The sequence below is a fragment of the Schistocerca gregaria genome, chromosome 8, assembly GCF_023897955.1.
Source record: "Schistocerca gregaria isolate iqSchGreg1 chromosome 8, iqSchGreg1.2, whole genome shotgun sequence".
Lineage (NCBI taxonomy): Eukaryota > Metazoa > Arthropoda > Insecta > Orthoptera > Acrididae > Schistocerca > Schistocerca gregaria.
In genome coordinates this window covers 82,851,524-82,873,345 of record NC_064927.1, presented here as the reverse complement: position 1 = coordinate 82,873,345, position 21,822 = coordinate 82,851,524, and the positions used below count along the sequence as shown (strand labels likewise).

Below are 21,822 nucleotides of genomic sequence, written 5' to 3'. Positions count from 1 at the left end.
GGTAGACCATCACCTTGACCATCTCCGGTAATGTATCACCCTCAAAGGCCAATATGAAGGCATCGGTACCAACCTGATTGTCCCTTGGACCCCGATCAACCCACCGGACGAAATTAACACCACGACAAATAAGCAGGCGAAAGGTCTGATCGCAAGATGGACACAATGCACCAAGTAAGGCGCCCTTCCCCAATCTTCGGAAAAATTTTGAGAGATGGAGGTCAAACCTAACAGGGGACCATCACGTAAGGCCGAAAAGTTTGAGACTCCTTTTAGTCACCTCTTACGACAGGCAGGAATACTGCAGGAGTATTCTAACCCCCGAACCCGCAGGGGGGCAATGAGGTGTTGGTAAGCTGCTGTAGGGAGTTGGCATCATAGAGATGTCAAGGTGCTGTTCCTCTGGAAGACCAAGGATTCGCGACTTCTCATTAGTATGATGAAGTATGTATTGGAATTCATCAGACCATGCGATGCTCTCCACTGGGTCAACTTTCAATGCTGATGGTCACATGCCCATTTCAGTCGTAGATGCTGATGTCATGGTGTTCACATTGGCACAGGCATGGGTCATCGCTGCAGAGGCCCATCGGTAGGAGTGTTCGGTACAGTGTGTGTTCAATTACAGTTCTGATCTGTCCATTATTAAAGTCCGATATTAATTCCGCCACAGTTTGCCGCCTGTCCTGTTTTACCAGTCTGTCCAACCTATGACGTCTGACCTACAGCGTTTGGATGTTGTTTCACATTGGTTTGGCCATGTGTTCGAGTCACTCACCACAGCACTCCTTGAACACCTGACAAGTCACGCGGTTCCCAAAATGCTCATTTCAAGCCTCTGGGTCATCACAATCTACCTTCAATCAGATACATAGTGTGCATTCTACACACAGGCAGCACGCTCACTGATGCCACATGCACTTCCAGGTGACACTACTATCACCTGGGAGGTTTTATATCGATAGCAGGTCGACGGTAATAATGTTCTGGCTGACCAGTGTATATACACAATAAGTCACAGTCGTATTTGCCTTACAGCACAAATAACTTGTGATCTTATGCTGTCACACGATAGAAACATACAATGAAACATTATGGCCACCTGCTTAATAGCTTGTCTGTCTGTCTTTGGAAATAAATAAATAACTGATTCTACGTATCAGGGATTCGACGGTTTGTTGGTAGGTTTCTGGAGGTTTGTGGCATTAGACGTCTACGATCAGGTCATGTAATTTGCGTGAATAACGGGCGACTGATTTGCGTACTTGCTGATGATGCCCGGTGGCGGCACAGATGGATTCCACAGGATTTACATCAGGCGAATTTGGTCGCCGACACATCAACATCAGTTCACTGCAATGCCCCTCAAACAGCTGTAGCACAGCTCTGGCGCAGAGATACGGTCGATTAAACTGCTGAGAAAACACATCGCAGTGGGAAAGACACAAGCATGAAACGATGCGTATTGTTCGTAGATGTCAGCGCGTCTTCGATTAATACCGAAGTCCCATGCAAGCGTGGGAGAATGTCTCCAATAGCAAAATATTGCTCCCACCAGCCTGCGTCCGTGATGTGCTGCAGGTTTCGAGCGGCCGTTTACATCGATGACAGTGTTTGTGGGGGCTACCATCGACATAGTGTAGCCGAAGCGCTTCAGTCCGGAACCGCGCTTCTGATGCGGTCGCAGGCTCGAATCCTGCCTTGGGCATGGATGTGTGTCATGTGCTGAGGTTAGTTAGGTTCAAGTAGTTCTAAATCTAGGGGACTGATGGACTCAGATGTTAAGTTCCATAGTACTTAGAGCCATTTGAACCGTTTTGATTTAGCCAAAGTGTCGACACATTTCCATTGCTCGACAGTCGAATCCTGATGGTCCCGTGACCGCTACAATCGTCACTGACAATCTCGTAGGGTCAACATGTGAACACGTAGAGCCGGTCTACTGTGAAGCTTCTTGTTCGACAACGTGCTATACATAGTGCGCTCCAAAAGACTTGTGCGTGTACCAGAACTGTGTTCTTTCGATAGACATGTTGCAGATAACTATCTGTCTTACTTTACAGGCCAGACAAACCTCCACATCCCACGTTCTTTGAAGAGTCATGGACGTCCAGCCATTTAGCGCCTGCTGGTTATTTCACTGTGCTCCTGTCTTTTTCCTTAGATGCTCACGACAGTAGAACGTATCATACGACCACTTTCGCCTTTTTTGAGATACTCGTTCACAGACTCTGCATGATAATAACTTGCCTTTTGTCAAAGTCGCTTATTTCAAAGGAATTCCTCATTTGCAGACCATATCTTCTCTAGAATGATCCCCCGTTTGTGCCTGCCCCGCGTCACGTGCCCGCAACACCACCACGCATTGACGGTGGTCATAATGGTTTATCAGTGTAAAACTGATTCACCGTTTTCAGCAATTTCCGGAATATCACCTACTGCAATCAATAGATCGTTGTAATTATTGTAGATATTTCAAGACATTTTCATTATGCAACAAGTATCTATCTATCTGGATCTGCATTAATAAAATCAAAATGCCACTGTACTGCATTTTGAGTCAAGTTTTATGTAATGTATTACCGAAGGAAAAAAAATCGTGACACCAAGAAGAAGCTGTGCGACATAAACGAAAGTTGGAACGATTGTCTCCACATCTGAAAGATGATATCTATTCAAATTTCGGGCTAGTCGCATGTACAGTGCTTACAAATATGATGGCCTGAATTGAAAACTGTTGTTTCATATTGATGATTTTGCCAATATTTCTGTGACTACTTGGGTCTCAACTGAAATCAATGTGGTAACAGGAGGGTATGAAAAGAAAGATAATTTGTTAATGCTTTCTAAGAAAGACGTCTCATGGAAAACATTCTGTTGTTCCAAATTTACCATATGTGAATACTAAAATAAAAAATTATATATTAAGTTCTGTATATAGTAATAATAATAATAATAATAATACTGTTATTAAGATTTTTAAAACAATATAGTTTAAGTACTAATCTTATTATTATTATTATTATTATTATTATTATTATTATTATTATTATTATTATCAACAATGTATTGGTATATAAAAATGTCATCACTGACCATTGCCTCTCGCAGGCAAGTACTCTACCGACAGAACTACCCAAGCACGACTCATAGCCCGTCCTCGCAGCTTAACATCTGCTAGCACCACGTCTCCTACCTTCCATACTTAACAGAAACTGTGAAACTTAACAGACTGGCACTGCTGTTAGAAAGGACAGGGTGAAGACATGACTTTGCCACAGCCTGCAGGAGGCTCCCAGAAACAAATGTTCACTCTCCAACGGAGTTGGCGCTGATATGAAACTTAATGACGGATTAAGATCGCATGCCGTACCGAGACTCGAGCTTGGACCTTTGCCGCTGCAGGCAAAGGTGCCAAGCTCGAGCCTTGCTCCCGTACACAGTTTTAATGTGCCAGGAAGTTTCATATCAGCACAAATTCTGTTGCACAGTGAAAATTTTGTTCTGGATGTAGACACCTGTAGGGAAAGCGTGTTAGTAAAAGTATTCCTGAGCATTATAATTGACGTGAACGGTACAATACATTCCCATAGTAAAAAAGAATAGAACATCGGTTTTAAGCATGTGTATTATTTTTACATTCATTTCTGAAAAAGCGTTTGGATCACAATGAAATCCAATGACCTTTTATGTGAGTAGATTAAGCAAGGAGCCACAACGTTCTTCTTTTAGAAAACAAATTTTAATACATCTTATTACTCCACTGCATGGTACATTGCGAATACTAACTGCCGTTTTTGTATAATCTGTTCTTCTGCTACACACATTTGAAAGAAATATGTTAGTTCATATCACTATTATCGAAATCAACTGTGTCTTTGTTGTTCACTCTCTCACAACAGCCTGCCGGTATGGCCGTGCGGTTCTAGCGCTTCAGTCTGGAACCGCGTGACCGCTACAGTCGCAGGTTCGAATCCTGCCTTGGGCATGGATATGTGTGATGTCCTTAGGTTAGCTAGGTTTAAGTAGTTTTAAGTTCTAGGTGACTAATGACCTCAGAAGTTGAGTCCCATAGTGCTCAGAGCCATTTGAACCAGCCAGTACTGGTGCTCTTGCTATGGTGTTGACACATCTTGTGCTCATTATTATATGACGCTCACCCTTCACCAACACCTTTTACTCCTCGCTTTGCCCAGATGCCTTATGTTGCATAACATGTAAGCACAAGAATCCGTACTCTCACGTATTACAACAAGTAACAGATAAGAAAGATAGGAATTGTATTACAAGAAGTGGTATGTAATGCACATCGTATTTAAATTTTGTGTCCAAAAAAGGATAACACATTGAACAATGACAATGACTATGAAGACTACAATAATGCTAACACATTTTATGGCGCAGGAACAATAACAAACTACTGGTACGACTATTCAGTTTTTATAACTCTCCACTATCGAGACCCCAACATGAACCATGGACCTTGCCGTTGGTGGGGAGGCTTGCGTGCCTCAGCGATACAGATAGCCGTACCGTAGGTGCAACCACAACGGAGGGGTATCTGTTGAGAGGCCAGACAAAAGTGTGGTTCCAGAAGAGGGGCAGCAGCCTTTTCAGTAGTAGCAAGGGCAACAGTCTGGATCATTTGACCTGGCCTTGTAACAATAACCAAAAGGGCCTAGCTGTGCTGGTACTGCGAACGGCTGAAAGGAAGGGGGAACTACGGCCGTAAATTTTCCCGTGGGCACGCAGCTTTACTGTATGGTCACATGATGATGGCGTCCTCTTGGGTAAAATATTCCAGAGATAAAATAGGCCCCCTTTCGGATCTCCGGGCGGGGACTACTCAAGAGGATGTCGTCATCAGGAGAAAGAAAACTGGCGTTCTACGGATCGGAGCGTGGAATGTCAGATCCCTTAATTGGGCAGGTAGGTTAGAAAACTTAAAAAGGGAAATGGATAGGTTAAGGTTAGATATGGTGGGAGTTAGTGAAGTTCGGTGGCAGGAGGAACAAGACTTTTGGTCCGGTGACTACAGGGTTGTAAACACAAAATCAAATAGGGCTAATGCAGGAGTAGGTTTAACAATGAATAGGAAAATAGGAATGCGAGTAAGCTACTACAAACAGCATAGTGAACGCATTATTGTGGCAAAGATAGATACGAAGCCCACACCTACTACAGTAGTACAAGTTTATATGCCAACTAGCTCTGCAGATGACGAAGAAATTGAAGAAACGTATGATGAAATAAAACAAATTATTCAGATAGTGAAGGGAGACGAAAATTTAATAGTCATGGGAGACTGGATGTAGGAAAACGGAGAGAACAGAACGTAGTAGGTGAATATGGAAGGGAGCAAAGAAATGAAAGAGGAAGCCGCCTGGTAGAATTATGTACAGGGCATAACTTAATCATAGCTAGCACTTGGTTTAAGAATCATGAAAGAAGGTTGTATGCGTGGAAGAGCCCTGGACACACTAAAAGGTATCACATAGATTATATAATGGTAAGACAGAGATTTAGGAACCAGGTTTTAAATTGTAAGACATTTCCAGGGGCAGATGAGGACTCTGACCACAATCTATTGGTTATGACCTCTAGATTAAAACTGAAGAAACTGCAAAAAGGTGGGAATTTAAGGACATGCGACCTGGATAAACTGACTAAACCAGAGGTTGTACAGAGTTTCAGGTGGAGTATAAGGGAACAATTGACAGGAATGGGGGAAAGAAATACAGTAGAAGAAGAATGGGTAGCTCTGAGGGATGAAGTAGTGAAGGCAGCAAAGGATCAAGTAGGTAAAAAGACGAGGGCTGGTAGAAATCCTTGGGTAACAGAAGAAATACTGAATTTAATTGATGAAAGAAGAAAATTTAAAAATGCAGTAAATGAAGCAGGCAAAAAGGAATACAAACGTCTCAAAAATGACATCGACAGGAAGTGCAAAATAGCTAAGTAGGGTTGGCTAGTGGACAAATGTAAGGATCTAAGGAAAATTAAAGAGACCTTTAGAGATAAGAGAACCACTTGTATGAAAATCAAGAGCTCAGATGGAAACCCAGTTCTAAGCAAAGAAGGGAAAGCAGAACGGTGGAAGGAGTATATAGAGGGTCTATACAAAGGCGATGTACTTGAGGACAATGTTATGGAAATGGAAGAGGATGTAGATGAAGATGAAATGGGAGATACGATACTGCGTGAAGAATTTGATATAGCACTGAAAGAACTGGGTCGAAACAAGGCCCCCGGAGTAGACAACATTCCATTGGAACTATTGACGGCCTTGGGAGAGCCAGTCCTGACAAAACTCTACCATCTGGTGAGCAAGATGTACGAAACCGGCGAAATACCCTCAGACTTCAAGAAGAATATAATAATTCCTATCCCAAAGAAAGCAGGTGTTGACAGATGTGAAAAATAACGGACTATCAGTTTAATAAGCCACAGCTGCAAAATACTAACACGAATTCTTTACAGACGAATGAAAAACTAGTAGAAGCCGACATCGGGGAAGATCAGTTTGAATTCCGTAGAAACACTGGAACACGTGAGGCAATACTGACCCTACGACTTATCTTAGAAGAAAGATTAAGGAAAGGCAAACCTACGTTTCTAGCATTTGTAGATTTAGAGAAAGCTTTTGACAATGTTGACTGGAATGTTGTTGTTGTTGTTGTGGTCTTCAGTCCTGAGACTGGTTTGATGCAGCTCTCCACGCCACTCTATCCTGTGCAAGCTTCTTCATCTCCCAGTACCTACTGCAACCTACATCCTTCTGAATCTGTTTAGTGTATTCATCTCTTGGTCTCCCTATACGATTTTTACCCTCCACGCTGCCCTCTAATACTAAATTGGTGATCCCTTGATGCCTCAGAACATGTCCTACAAACCGATCCCTTCTTCTGGCCAAGTTGTGCCACAAACGTCTCTTCTCCCCAATCCTATTCAATACTTCCTCATTAGTTATGTGACCTACCCATCTAATCTTCAGCATTCTTCTGTAGCACCACAGTTCGAAAGCTTCTATTCTCTTCTTGTCCAAACTATTTATCGTCCTTGTTTCACTTCCATACATTGCTACACTCCATACAAATGCGTTCAGAAATGACTTCCTTACGCTTAAATCTATACTCGATGTCAACAAATTTCTCTTCTTCAGAAACGCCTTCCTTGCCATTGCCAGTCTACATTTTATATCCTCTCTACTTCGACCATCATCTGTTATTTTTCTCCCCAAATAGCAAAACTCCTTTACTACTTTAAGTGTCTCATTTCCTAATATAATTCCCTCAGCATCTCCCGACTTAATTCGACTACATTCCATTATTCTCGTTTTGCTTTTGTTGATTTTCATCTTATATCCTTCTTTCAAGACACTATCCATTCAGTTCAACTGCTCTTCCAAGTCCTTTGCTGTCTCTGACAGAATTACGATGTCATCGGCGAACCTCAAAGTTTTTATTTCTTCCCCATGGATTTTAATACCTACTCCGAATTTTTCTTTTCTTTCCTTCACTGCTTGCTCAATATACAGATTGAATAACATCGGGGAGAGACTACAACCCTGTTTCACTCCCTTCCCAACCACTGCTTCCCTTTCATGTCCCTCGACTCTTATTACTGCCATCTGGTTTCTGTACAAATTGTAAATAGCCTTTCGATCCCTGTATTTTACCCCTGCCTCCTTCTGAATTTGAAAGACAGTGTTCCAGTCAACATTGTCAAAAGCTTTCTCTAAGTCTACAAATGCTAGAAACGTAGGTTTGCCTTTCCTTAATCTAGCTTCTAAGATACGTCGTAGGGTCAGTATTGCCTCACGTGTTCCAACATTTCTACGGAATCCAAACTGATCTTCCCCGAGGTCGGCTTCTACTAGTATTTCCATTCGTCTGTAAAGAATTCGCGTTAGTATTTTGCAGCTGTGACCTATTAAACTGATAGTTCGATAATTTTCACATCTGTCAACACCTGCTTTCTTTGGGATTGGAATTATTATATTCTTTTTGAAGCCTGAGGGTATTTCGCCTGTTTCGTACATCTTGCTCACCATATTGTAGAGTTTTGTCAGGACTGGCTCTCCCAAGGCCGTCATGAGTTCTAATGGAATGTTGTCTACTCCCGGGGCCTTGTTTCGACTCAGGTCTTTCAGTGATCTGTCAAACTCTCCTTGCGGTATTGTATCTCCCATTTCATCTTCATCTACATCCTCTTCCATTTCCATAATATTGTCCTCAAGTACATAGCCCGTGTATAGACCCTCCATATACTCCTTCCACCTTTCTGCTTTTCCTTCTTTGCTTAGAACTGCGTTTCCATCTGAACTCTTGATGTTCATACAAGTGGCTCTCTTATCTCCAAAGGTCTCTCTAATTTTCCTGTAGGCAGTATCTATTTTACCCCTAGTGAGATAAGCCTCTACATCCTTACATTTGTTCTCTAGCCATCCCTGCTTAGCCATTTTGCACTTCCTGTCGATCTCATTTTTGAGACGTCTGTATTCCTTTTTGCCTGCTTCATTTACTGCATTTTTATATATTCTCCTTCCATCAGTTAAATTCAATATTTCTTCTGTTACCCTTGGTTTTCTACTAGCCCTCGTCTTTTTACCTACTTGATCCTCTGCTGCCTTCACTACTTCATACTCTCTTTCAAACTCTAAAGGTGGCAGGGGTAAAATACAGAGAGCGAAACGCTATTTACAATTTATACAGAAACCAGATGGCAGTTATAAGAGTCGAGGGACATGAAAGGGAAGCAGTGGTTGGGAAGGGAGTAAGACAAGGTTGTAGCCTCTCCCCGATGTTATTCAATCTGTATATTGAGCAAGCAGTGAAGGAAAGAAAAGAAAAATTCGGAGTAGGTATTAAAATCCATGGAGATGAAATAAAAACTTTGAGGTTCGCCGATGACATTGTAATTCTGTCAGAGACAGGAAAGGACTTGTAAGAGCAGTTGAATGGAATGGACAGTGTCTTGAAAGGAGGATTTAAGATGAACATCAACAAAAGCAAAAAGAGGATAATGGAATGTAGTCGTATTAAGTCGGGTGATGCTGAGGGAATTAGATTAGGAAATGAGACACTTAAAGTAGTAAAGGAGTTTTGCTATTTGGGGAGAAAAATAACTGATGATGGTCGAAGTAGAGAGGATATAAAATGTAGACTGGCAATGACAAGGAAAGCGTTTCCGAAGAAGAGAAATTTGTTGACATCGAGTATAGATTTAAGTGTCAGGAAGTCATTTCTGAAAGTATTTGTATGGAGTGTAGCCATGTATGGAAGTGAACATGGACGATAAATAGTTTGGACAAGAAGAGAATAGAAGCTTTCGAAATGTGGTGCTACAGAAGAATGCTGAAGATTACATGGGTAGATCACATAACTAATGATGAAGTATTGAAAAGGATTGGGGAGAAGAGAAGTTTGTGGCACAACTTGACCAGAAGAAGGGATCGGTTTGTAGGACATGTTCTGAGCATCAAGGGATCACCAATTTAGTATTGGAGGGCAGCGTGGAGGGTAAAAATCGTAGAGGGTGACCAAGAGATGAATACGCTAGGCAGATTCAGAAGGATGTAGGTTGCAGTAGATACTGGGAGATGAAGAAGCTTGCACAAGATAGAGTAGCATGGAGAGCTGCATCAAACCAGTCTCAGGACTGAAGACCACAACAACAACAACTATCGAGAGCCAACAAGTTGTGACAGCCAACAAATGTGATTTGTCAGCAAATCCTCTCTTATCGATACAAGTACCATATTTAGCATTTTCACATTTCCAAGGAGTATGAAGTCAGAGGTATGCATGCTTTGAGATACAGACGACGAGACTCGATCACAAATCTGCATGTCGTGCGAATATGTTTCCAACAGCAAGAAAAAAGATATGAGCATTTAAAGAATTCAAATATGTATTGTGTTGCATCTTTCCATCTATGTGGTGCATCCATGACAGTGGATGAAAACAATTTTGCGGTAGAAAATTTTAACTATCACTCTTTAGTCCATCTACGAAAATCCAGCAGCAGTGTCTAAAATGCCAAACCAGCTGTCAGCGGTTGCGAGAAAAACGTGACGAGGCAAACGTCTGCTTGTTAGAAATGCAAGTGGAACATGTGACATTGGCGCCATCATTCCGCCTGCATTTTCTATTTCCTAATCAATTTGAATCTGATCCCTTGCTATAGGTTCCCTAGATGTAATGCCACATACTTTCCCATTGCTGCCATGTTAGAGAGTAAAGTTGTAACGAATTTCTCACCAACCTGCAGAAAAAGTTATAACAGTGGACATAAGCAGTATGTGAAGCCATACTTCATCTTTATGATGGCTTGATCTCTACTGTAGATGCTTCCAATGAGGGGGCTGAAAGTCTGTAGAAGAATGACAGCCCATACTTCGTGAAGAGCAAAATCCCGAGAATGTTGGACATTGAGGCTTGGAGGGAAGCTGGCAACGTAACTCATACCAAAGATTTTCGGTCTTATTGACATCAGGACTCTGGACAAGCCGGTCCATTTCAGAAATGTTGTTGTCCACAAACTATTGCCTCACACGTGATGCTTAATGACAGGGTGCATTGCCATGTTGATACAAAGCAGCTATAATCTCTAAACTGTTACCAAAGGATTGCCACAGGGTGTAGTGCGATTTACCTGTCCAGTCATCCAGTGGTCAGTAACTTCGCTCTTTATAGTACCTCAAGTACTCTTAGCACTGATTACAGAAGTGTTGGGCTTATGTTGAGCTGCTCGACCGTCGCACCCCATTCGTTTTACTTCCCTATGCATACTCATTGTGCTAACGTGACTGCTGATAACACTTTGGAATTCATGACTGATTCCAACTTCTGATTTTGCTAGGTTGTTTACGACAACCCTGTGTCTACTACATCTGGACCAGGCGTGGCTGTGCTTGTTGTTCCTTCTCGTTTCCGCTTCACATCACCAACAGATGTGGACAGCTTTCATAGAATTGAATTCTGCCTTATGGATTTGCTACTCAGGTGGTATGCAATGATTAGTTTTCTGTCAATGTCCGAGCAAATTTTGTTGTTAGTGTTTCTCTGCTGATAACACAGTGTACCCAAACCTTCTTTTTATACCAATAAGTTCGTCATGGAACTTCATTCACACAAACTGTTAACAAACAATTTTCCACAATGCATGCACTCACACATAGCACCAAAAGTTTTACAAAAGGAATTTCATTCACACAGACATCATAATTAGCCAGGAAGATAGTTTTATTCTGACACTGATGCGCTCATGTTATAGCAAAAGGATTTTTGTCTCTTCGTGGCGCATTACAGTTTGTCTTCTTTGTGTGTCACACATTTCCTCTAGCAAACAAATGTCGATGTTTTGAAAATATTTGAATGTCGCCTCTGTTGGTCTTCCAGCTGGTTTGATCTAGTACATCATGATGCCCTGACTGAGTCTCGGTGGTGAATTATTTCCATTACGACCATCTCATGTTGACATTGCCGTAACACAGCGAGATAACTTCGCTCTCGGACTTTGAATATTTTACCGGTTGTACTGCCCTATACAAAGTTGGCATGTAATACAATATTAAAGCTGAGAAATGCATGAATGCTAAGAACAATTTTTTCAAACTCGTGAGTAATGAGGTTTTTAGGCAAACTATGCAAAATGTGGGGAAAATGTGTGATGTGAACTCAGTAACAAGTTAGGAAGTAAGATAAGAAGTTGCTCTGATTGCAAGACCCAATATCAAGCGCAGTGTCATATTTTTTATGATGATTTCATCACAATCCAATTAAGTATACTTAACATTCTTTCGATAATTCCTTATCTGTAGGTATAGCCATTTTAGATATTTCTGAGACGCCGCTCGTAGATTTTCGTTATGACTATATGCTGAAGAAACTTAAGCTAAAAAGTGTTAAAATGTGTTACACAGACATGGATAGTCTGCCACATCACGTAACCACTGCAAATATTTATTAAAAGCGATGTGTACATACGGTAAGACACATCAGCTTACGCTGATAATAACATTTTTAGCATTGTAAACCCAACAATAGAAACTAAGTTAGTTTAATGACATAAATTGTTAGAAGAGACTGTTTCAAAATTCATACGTCTGAGAACGTAAACGTATGCTGTTGAAACTGAGGGGCAATGCGTAAAGCACAGAGCAAAAGGTGTGAAACGCTCATCAGGAGAAGAACTTAATAATAATTATTGTTGGGAATCCGTCTTAAATGATACCGAGAAATGGACTGTGTTGTATGTAATTCGTCCTAAACAGCACAAAGTTAAGACCATAAAGCCATGCAAATTAGCAATTTCAGTGAAAGATGACAACTGTTTCATATTTCCAGGTGATGTGAATATATTAACTTGGGGAAATTGCCGTCTGAAGGACGATGATGAGGACTTATTTTATTGCAAATGGTATACATACCTGAAAGATTTAAATAATGTAAATATTTGGAAATATAAAGAAACGTAAACAGTGGATGTTTGTCAGAGCAAGAGAGAGATAGGCAAAATAAAAACGTATGTAAACAACATTGTATGCTCTAAATTCTTGTGATTTATTTTATGAACATGTATAAAGCAATTATAATAAATATCATAGCTACAATTTTATTCTCTGTCCCCCTGTAAAACAATTTCTTGTGATTCATGCAAGTTATCATTAGATTAGATAGAGAAATTGAATTGGTTATAACATTAGCCGAGTTGACATGGATAATCTCCCTTAGCGGCTACATGGGTGTGTTCTCAGGCACCTCCAGCGCTGACATGAGGAGCTGTCTCTGCCTCTCTCTGTAGGGCACCCAGCAAGTGACTGCGCATGTGTAAGGAAATTAATATTTGACACATGGAAACAGAGAAGGGATGAAATACAGGCCTGTGTGTGTGTTTGTGTATGTGCTTGTAGACAACCCAGAGGTATTAAAGTAAAGGTTACTTTTGTTTTACATGGAAATACTAAAAATGTTTGAACATGAAATCTTTTTACACAATTCAAAGACAAGTATCTTTAAAATTAGGTGATTTTTACATAATTTAAGGGGAACTAGTGTATAAGTATGGAAATATTGCATCTCTTTGAAAATGTTTCTTATTGTTGGTTGTTGTTAGTTTATGCCAACACTCAATTAGCTAAATTTAATTACAATTGTGTCAAATAAAAACTTGTCAGTCAACATTTTTCTGGCTGTTTCACTAGTGTTAAAAGCGCGGACTTAAGGCTTTTACGTCAGCCGAATGGCTGACGTGAATATGTAGCATTGATTCACGTACTTTCCCAGTGACTAAGCTGGCAGATATTGGTCTGTATGTTCCGGTATTGTTAGGCAGTTTTCCAGACATAATTATTGTATTTTTGCTGGCTTCCACTGGCCTGGCACTGTTGAAACGTGCCGAGAGGGTTGGAAGGAATGCTTACGTAGGACCTTGATGGTTATGCCTTCCACTCTGGGGGTGCAAATTTTCCCTTGTTTGATCTTTAAGGTGACTTATCTGGTCCATTCTTGGTACCATTGTAGAATGAATTACTTGCACCCTGGTTTGATTTACATAATTTTTGTGGATGTCGCCAACGAGTGGTCTTTTAGGAGAAGTACGAAGCTTAGTTAACGCGTTAAGGAACACATCGGCTCTTCCCGTGTCGCCCGCGGCGACGTTTCCATGTTCATGTTTCCGTTGGAGAATAGCGCAGAGATACGGCAGGGGGAGGGGGGGGAGGGTCTACTTATTCTCACAAAGACCTTCAAGAGCTCCTTGAAGCTCAGGAGCTGTAATTTACCGCCCCTGTTTACTCTCGAACGAGTAACAGAGGCTCTAGCTCGATTGTCTAGGCAATTCCCTTTCAGAGAAAGAGATCGACACTGAGTCTATAGCGCCTGTATATCCTTCTTTTCTCATTCATCAGTTGAAGAACATTGTGTGAAATCCTCCCTCCTCGCTCCCTGGCTGTGAGTAATGGGGCATATGCATCACACGCTTTGATCAAAGTTTGAGACCAATTATCTTTGTGTTGTGGTTGTCGATAAAGTCTTTGCTGCTAATAGGGGTGATGATGAGTTCTTGCACAAGCTTGTCCATCAACGTTGCCCAGTCAGCTGGATTTTGTACTTTTTGTATTTGCATATTGCGTGGGTTTGACCAGCCAATTGCTGTAGACAGGAAGAGATGATCATTTTCCATATTGTTCCCAATAGTACCACCTGCGCATTGTGTAGCTACTTTGAGGTACTATATCACGTGACCAGGAACTGAGGTGCCAATGGCTTCATTGAAGGCAGGAAAAGAGTTGCATATGTTTGGCTGGTTGATTTGGGGGAGAGGACCAAATAGAAAGATCATCGGTCGTATCGGATTAGGGAAGGATGGGGACGGAAGTCTGTCGTGCCTTTTCAAAGGAACCAACCCGGTATTTGCCTGAAGCGACTTAGGAAAATCACGGGAAACCTAAATCAAGATGGCCGAACGCGGGTTTGAACCTTCGTCCTACCGAATGCGAGTCCAGTGTGATAACCAGTGCGCCACCTCGCTCGGCTAATTTCCCTGTGTGCAGCCTGTCCGTAATTCTTACCCATATTCAAGTGTCACCTCTCTAACGTGAAATCTGATGGTTGTTGCGAGGAGCTGCTGTGATCAACGCACTGGGCCTGGGTTCTGGAGGATCTGGGTTCAAAACCACGTGTGGCCATGCAGATCCAAGTTCTCCAATTGCCAGCGTGATTCCACTGGAAACCACACGACCAGTTCCCTTCCTAGTGCAGGTTAAATGCAACGTCGTATTATAGCCCCCGCTGTCCCATGCGACTTTTGGACCACAAACTTCTCAGCTACTGTCGTACTTTCTTAGTTATTCTAGGTGGCAATGGTTAGTGACTTCACTCTGTACATGGACTTCAAGCGATTTTTTGTAGTGAGCAAAGAAATGACGGCTTAATTTGCCTAGAGATACAGAAAAAACCTACGCATGTACAGTCAGTCATCAAATTATTTTTGAACAAATATTTTAAAAAGGGTTGTTAATTAACATGCAAAGTATCAAAAATACGAATGACCTGACTGTGTCGAAAAATTGTAAAGTTACTCCTAATGGCCTCTTCACTAAAGCTGCCTATCTCATTGATATATTTTTTCTACACTTTCTCGTATTAAGATTAGTAAATATATCTTGTCCTTTGTGAACGGATTGGAACATTGCAACTGCTGGAACAGAAGAGAGTTTATAATTAATTAGTTGCAACCAGTTGCCTTTGCAAGTACTTATTTTCCTATGATGAGAACCCACCCTCAGATGTTTACATTTGTTTATTTTTTGTGAACATTATTTCTTTACAAATTCCGTTGCAGAATTTCGCAACAGAATTTTAGATAGCAAGCGTAAACAGTCGTAAATGAAAAAACAGTGTTCACAGCCAGTAAATAAGTGCAAACATCTTAAGACGAAGTGAACATAAAAGCAATGTACTCTCAAAAACGCGTCTTTTGAGGCATAATTTGCTGGTGTGGCGTGTCGGGAAAGCGGTTCCATTCTTATTGGTGCGTTACGCTACAAACGTTAACGTCACGGACGTGTAGTTTAGACTTATGCACTAGGAGCGTTGTTGTCACATTACAAGACGAGGGGGGCCCTCGAACATAAGTAAGTATGTGGATGAGGGCCGTGGACAATGCCTACTGTAAACCCGCTAACAACCAGCCCGTAATTTACGGGAACTGCAAAATCTGCGAATACACGGAGGTTGCTACACAGCTCTGAAAATCTATAAAGAAATTGTCGAATACAAGTCACGCAGAATCACTGATGTACTGAGTTTTAAATGTAGACTAACAGGCTGTCAAGCTGGCGATCACAATGTTTTTGCTGACAAGTTAGATGAGTGTGGAATAATGTGCACATTTATGAATGTAAATACATGTGGTTACAGGTTGCTGGGGAACCTACCAAACACGTACGCCTTCACGAAGAACCTGACAGAGGAGCTGGTGGCGAGGTACTCTGACCGGCTGCCGATCGTCATTGCCAGGCCGTCCATTGGTGAGTTGGGGTCTGCATCACTTTGTGACACACCCATTTATTTCGGTATCTCTTCCAGGCAGAGATGTATAAATGCTGCTGTTTGAACTCCCTTGTGGCAATGATATCGATAAGTACTGCGTAGAACAGCACCGTTTGTAAACTGTGTGGACCACTGGGCTGAACCTGTAGCGGCAGCCCTAACATGGAAAAGTATCGCTTTGGAGCAATTTTTTAATGAAATGCCTTTGAATCGGCATTTAAAATTTGTTATTGAACAATATAATATATTACTATATAATGATAGAATATCAAGGAACGAATTAAAATAACCAGGCCATAGCCAGGACTTGAATATGGATCTTCTTAATAGGCAGATGTGCTAGCTGTTATGTGTTGTAGCAGTGTAGCTAACAGCTGGATTGACCATCCTAGTCCAATGCTCTCCCTAACACGCCTTTAGCCTAATTCCCCTTTGTTAAAGCGTCATTATTGCCAAGCCTCTCCAGTATTGATGTGGCGCCCTAGCTTTGTACGTAATGGGGAAATCCATTACTGTAGAGCCTCAGCAATACTGAAGATTGAAGAAGGGGAAAAGAGGCTGAAAGCGTGTCAGGGAGGGCGGTGGACTAGCGTAGTCAGAGCAGGTGCGCCTGCTACTATGCTTTGGTGGTGTAATGGTTACCACATCTGCCTAGTAAGCACGATACTGGGGTTCAAGTCCCAGGTGTTGCACAAATATTTATTCATTTCTTCAGTTTCTGTCGTTACTGAAAAAGTTGAGACTCATATGTCACGAACAAATTAAATTCCATCATAGCAATAATAGTACTTACTTAGTGATCTATAGAGCTGATAAGACAAAAAAACTAATAGGAACTAAAATGATTAATATATTCAACACAGTTTATCGATGGCGATATGGAAACTATATTTTTAGACAGATGTTAAAAAGGTGAAATTCATATCCTAATATTCCATCTCAATCAGTATGCAACAAAGATAAACACATGGTGATTAAGTACACTTTATGTATAAGTATTCACCATTCTTGCTCTACTTTTCAGCACTGACACAAACAAGGAGAAATTGCGATGGCCGGTGACAGGAATGCAAAATCATCTCTACGAAACACTTTGTAATTAACAGGAAACCTTATTTCTATTAATGGAAGAACGCGGTACCTAACTTCCTGTGCCTGCTACATGCAATTACATTGGCAATATATTACTACTCGCAGTATGCAGGCCAAGTATCAGCATCCATTATTCAGCTCTTTAAGCTTGCTACCGAACTGGACGTTATCAATGGTTGCTGAACTTAGTCTTACTGGACGTATGTCTTTACACTGGCACGCCGGTCAGCACCTTTATGATTCCATTCTGCTGCACTGCACTATTCGATGTGCAGACGATGTTTTAGGACTGCACATTCCTCTCTCTCTCTTCTCTCCCTCCCCCCCCTTCCCCCGCCCCTCGCCCCACCACGCCACAGAGTGACGCAGAAGCTCAATTTTTTTTACGTAACGAAGTGACCTTATACCGTATTCTGTGACATATATTTCCACTAATTATCTATACCCATTCTCAAGAAAACGCGTTTTAATGGTCGGACAGACGATAAAGTGAGACTATAACGGTTCCGCTTCTACCGGTTTAGTATTAAGATTGCAAATGTTGTGTATCTGTTGGAGTAGTGCAAGACAGAATGGATTCTCACTCTGAAGCTGATACGAAACATCCTAGCAGTGTAGAGTCTTGGTATGGCACATAGTTTTAATCTGCCAGGGAGTTCTAACACAAGACAGATACTCATTCTCAAAGCAACAACAGCTAAAGTAATACAATTTGTTTAAAGGTACCTTTTCTCATCTTTCACAGGGAAAGAAAAGAATTTCATCGCCGTGTCTTTCCGGTTGGATTCGCACCCCTTATACGCACAATTTCTTCCTGACATGACGCACCACAGATTCCCAAAAACACTTCCAGAAAATACTCGGTAGCGATAACATAACCTTCCGCAGTGACTAAATGTCTCAGAACTGGATGGTGCCCTGTGCCAGCATTTGAGGGGATTTCCACTGCCACGGCCTCGTGTGCGGTTACCTGCTGCCCGCTGTCCGAGCAGTTTCGCACCCCAGCGCCATCTCGTGTCATCTGACAGAACTGCTGTCCCCCCCCCCCCCCCCCCTCGTCCCGCACCTCTGTCACCGTCAACAGGCCCTTACGAAGATTTCCTATCTGGATATCTTTGTCTGTGACCACGCACACCGTTGTCATTTAGGGCGTCATCTTATGACAACAGTCGGGGAAGGGGGAGGGGGGGGCGTGAGGTGTAGGGAGCCGCATGTGGGACAGGCCGCCCCCCAATTTCCGTCCAGTGCTCTGAGGGGAGCCTCGGTCGGATACCCCCGAAGGGCGCCTGCCCACTTCCTGAGCAGGTCTGACGAAAGTCGGAGAGGGCGGCGATGACGACGGCTGCGGCGGGTTCACAGGGGACGAAGGCGTTGGCTGAGCTCCATCGAGACCACAGGTGATGCCGAAGAGGTAGTCGGTAGGATGCGAAACTGGCGACAGAAAATGTGAAAGAATCTCGTAATCCACATATCCCACTGAATGCACCTAAAACGTTGTGTTATCGTAAGACACAAAAAAAGATGGCGCCATAAATAATTAAATGAGTGGAAAAATCGCGCATCATGGACGACGTTTGCATATGTTCATTCTTTACTGCTGAGACACTCCCACAGTCGAGTCAACTTAAGGAAATACCTGACACCTGCCAGCCATCTTGCCAGTTTTCAATTGCGAAGCGCAACTGGCTGTAGGCGAAAACTATAGCAGTAACCAGAGGTTTGAAGAGGCGTTGCCGTGGAGACATTTACAAAACGCTTTGCAGACACGCGATACAGCCGCCCCAGTGTACAGGAATTCTCTCGAATCATGTTTCTTAATATGAATGCTGCACTGGTACATTTGTCCATTATGCACATTTATCTATATGATTATTCCATAATCTCAAAGATGTTTCAGAGACACATGAAAAATAATTTTTTTCGGCACTTCACCACAAACACAGTTCATTTTTTTCCGTTTCTAATAGAGTATTGGCAACATGAATACATGGGCAATGCTGGGTTTGCTTCAGCTAGTATTCGATATACGTAGATCGGTAGTATCTATAAGGTGTTCTTATTCTCTGTCGTAAAGCTAACCTTTTTTATTCCCCTCACCTGTCTCACTGCTCAAATGGCGCCTGTCTTCCTTTCCCTGTTTGTTGCTTCAAGGAGTTGGAGGAGGATTGCTGTAATAAGATGTCGTCAAGTACCCTACGAGCTTCGAATGTTCACTGCCAACTCTTACGTTTCGTACACGATTGTACGTCTCTTCCTCAATGAAAGAGACGAAAATCAGCACACAACCTGTAACCATCTATACACACAAGTCTTTAATGGATAGATTTCATAGCACTCAACACTAGTTAAAGAAAGAGCTACTTTGAAAACTTTATTTCCGACAGTGGTGTCGACCTGGAAGGAGCCGCTAGAAGGCTGGACAGCGAATATGAATGGACCACTCGGCTTCCTCGTAGCTGCTGGGAAAGGCGTGCTGAGGGTTGTCATGGCAGACCTCAACATCGCATCAGACCTCATACCTGTCGACTGCACGGTTAACGCCATCATCATAGTGGCGTGGCATGTTGCAGTAACGAGGTACGTATTACTCCTATTTACTATCTGTTTCATAAAAAAATTCGAGTAGACGGCATACTGGAGCAGACTTGAGATTGGATTCATGACTTGCAGATAGAACTCAACACGTCGCTCTTAAGGGAAGAAAATCAGCAGATGTAAAGGTAATATCCGGAGTACGACAGGGAACTGTGATAGGACCGTTCCTGTTTAGATAATATATAAATGATGTAGAAGAAAGCATCAGATGCTCTTTAAGGCTATTCGCAGATGATTCAATTGTCTGTACCAAAGTAGCAACGCCCAAAAATACACTCCTGGAAATTGAAATAAGAACACCGTGAATTCATTGTCCCAGGAAGGGGAAACTTTATTGACACATTCCTGGGGTCAGATACATCACATGATCACACTGACAGAACCACAGGCACACAGACACAGGCAACAGAGTATGCACAATGTCGGCACTAGTACAGCATATATCCACATTTCGCAGCAATGCAGGCTGCTGTTCTCCCATGGAGACGATCGTAGAGATGCTGGATGTAGTCCTGTGGAACGGCTTGCCATGCCATTTACACCTGGCGCCTCAGTTGGACCAGCGTTCGTGCTGGACGTGCAGACCGCGTGAGACGACGCTTCATCCAGTCCCAAACATGCTCATTGGGGGACAGATCCGGAGATCTTGCTGGCCAGGGTAGTTGACTTACACCTTCTAGAGCACGTTGGGTAGCACGGGATACATGCGGACGTGCATTGTCCTGTTGGAACAGCAAGTTCCCTTGCCAGTCTAGGAATGGTAGAACGATGGGTTCGATGACGGTTTGGATGTACCGCGCACTATTCAGTGTCACTCGACGATCACCAGAGGTGTACGGCCAGTGTAGGAGATCGTTCCCCACACCATGATGCCGGGTGTTGGCCCTGTGTGCCGCGGTCGTATGCAGACCTGATTGTGGCGCTCACCTGCACGGCGCCAAACACGCATACGACCATCATTGGCACCAAGGCAGAAGCGACTCTCATCGCTGAAGACGACACGTCTACATTCGTCCCTCGATTCACGCCTGTCGCGACACCACTGGAGGCGGGCTGCACGATGTTGGGGCGTGAGCGGAAGACGACCTAACGGTGTGCCGGACCGTAGCCCAGCTTCATGGAGACGGTTGCGAATGGTCCTCGCCGATACCCCAGGAGCAACAGTGTCCCTAATTTGCTGGGAAGTGGCGGTGCGGTCCCCTACGGCACTGTGTAGGATCCTACGGTCTTGGCGTGCATCCGTGCGTCTCTGCGGTCCGGTCCCAGGTCGACGGGAACGTGCACCTTCCGCCGACCACTGGCGACAACATCGATGTACTGTGGAGACCTCACGCCCCACGTGTTGAGCAATTCGGCAGTACGTCCACCCGGCCTCCCGCATGCCCTCGCTCAAAGTCCGTCAAGTGCACATACGGTTCACGTCCACGCTGTCGCGGCATGCTACCAGTGATAAAGACTGCGATGGAGCTCCGTATGCCACGGCAAACTGGCTGACACTGACGGCGGCGGTGCACAAATGCTGCGCAGCTAGCGCCATTCGACGGCCAACACCGCGGTTCCTGGTGTGTCCGCTGTGCCGTGCGTATGATCATTGCTTGTACAGCCCTCTCGCAGTGTCTGGAGCAAGTATGGTGGGTCTGACACACCGGTGTCAATGTGTTCTTTTTTCCATTTCCAGGACTGTAGTAAGAATTTGCGGAACGACCTGCAGGCAGTTGACCCTGAACGTAAATAAATGTAACATTTTGCGCTTACATAGGAAAAGATATACATTACTGTTCAGCTACATCATTCCTGACAAACAGCTGGAGACAGCGTCAGCCGTAAAATATGTAGGCGTAACTAACCAGAGCGACCTTAAGTGGAATGACCACGTAAAGTAGATAATGGGGAAAGCACATACCAGAATTAGACTCATTGTAAGAATCTTTGGAAATGTAACTCATCCACGAAAGATGTGGGTTATAAGGCACTTATTCGCCAGATTCTTCAGAATTGTTCATCTATCTGGGATCCCTGTCAGGTAGGGCTGATAGAGGGTACAGAGAATCTCCAACGAAGAGCGGCGCGTTTCGTC

The 21,822-nt window shown here is 43.0% G+C and overlaps 1 protein-coding gene across 2 annotated transcripts in view; it reads left to right on the top strand.

Annotated features, from left to right (window-relative positions):
* LOC126285286 (fatty acyl-CoA reductase 1-like) overlaps positions 1 to 21,822 on the top strand; it is a 159,327-nt gene that overhangs the window by 83,848 nt on the left and 53,657 nt on the right. For both annotated transcript variants that reach the window (XM_049984574.1, XM_049984575.1), the window contains 2 exons: positions 15,927 to 16,036; positions 19,535 to 19,727. In XM_049984574.1, coding sequence (XP_049840531.1) covers positions 15,927 to 16,036; positions 19,535 to 19,727 — 303 coding nt within the window. The remainder of the gene's footprint in view (positions 1 to 15,926; positions 16,037 to 19,534; positions 19,728 to 21,822) is intronic.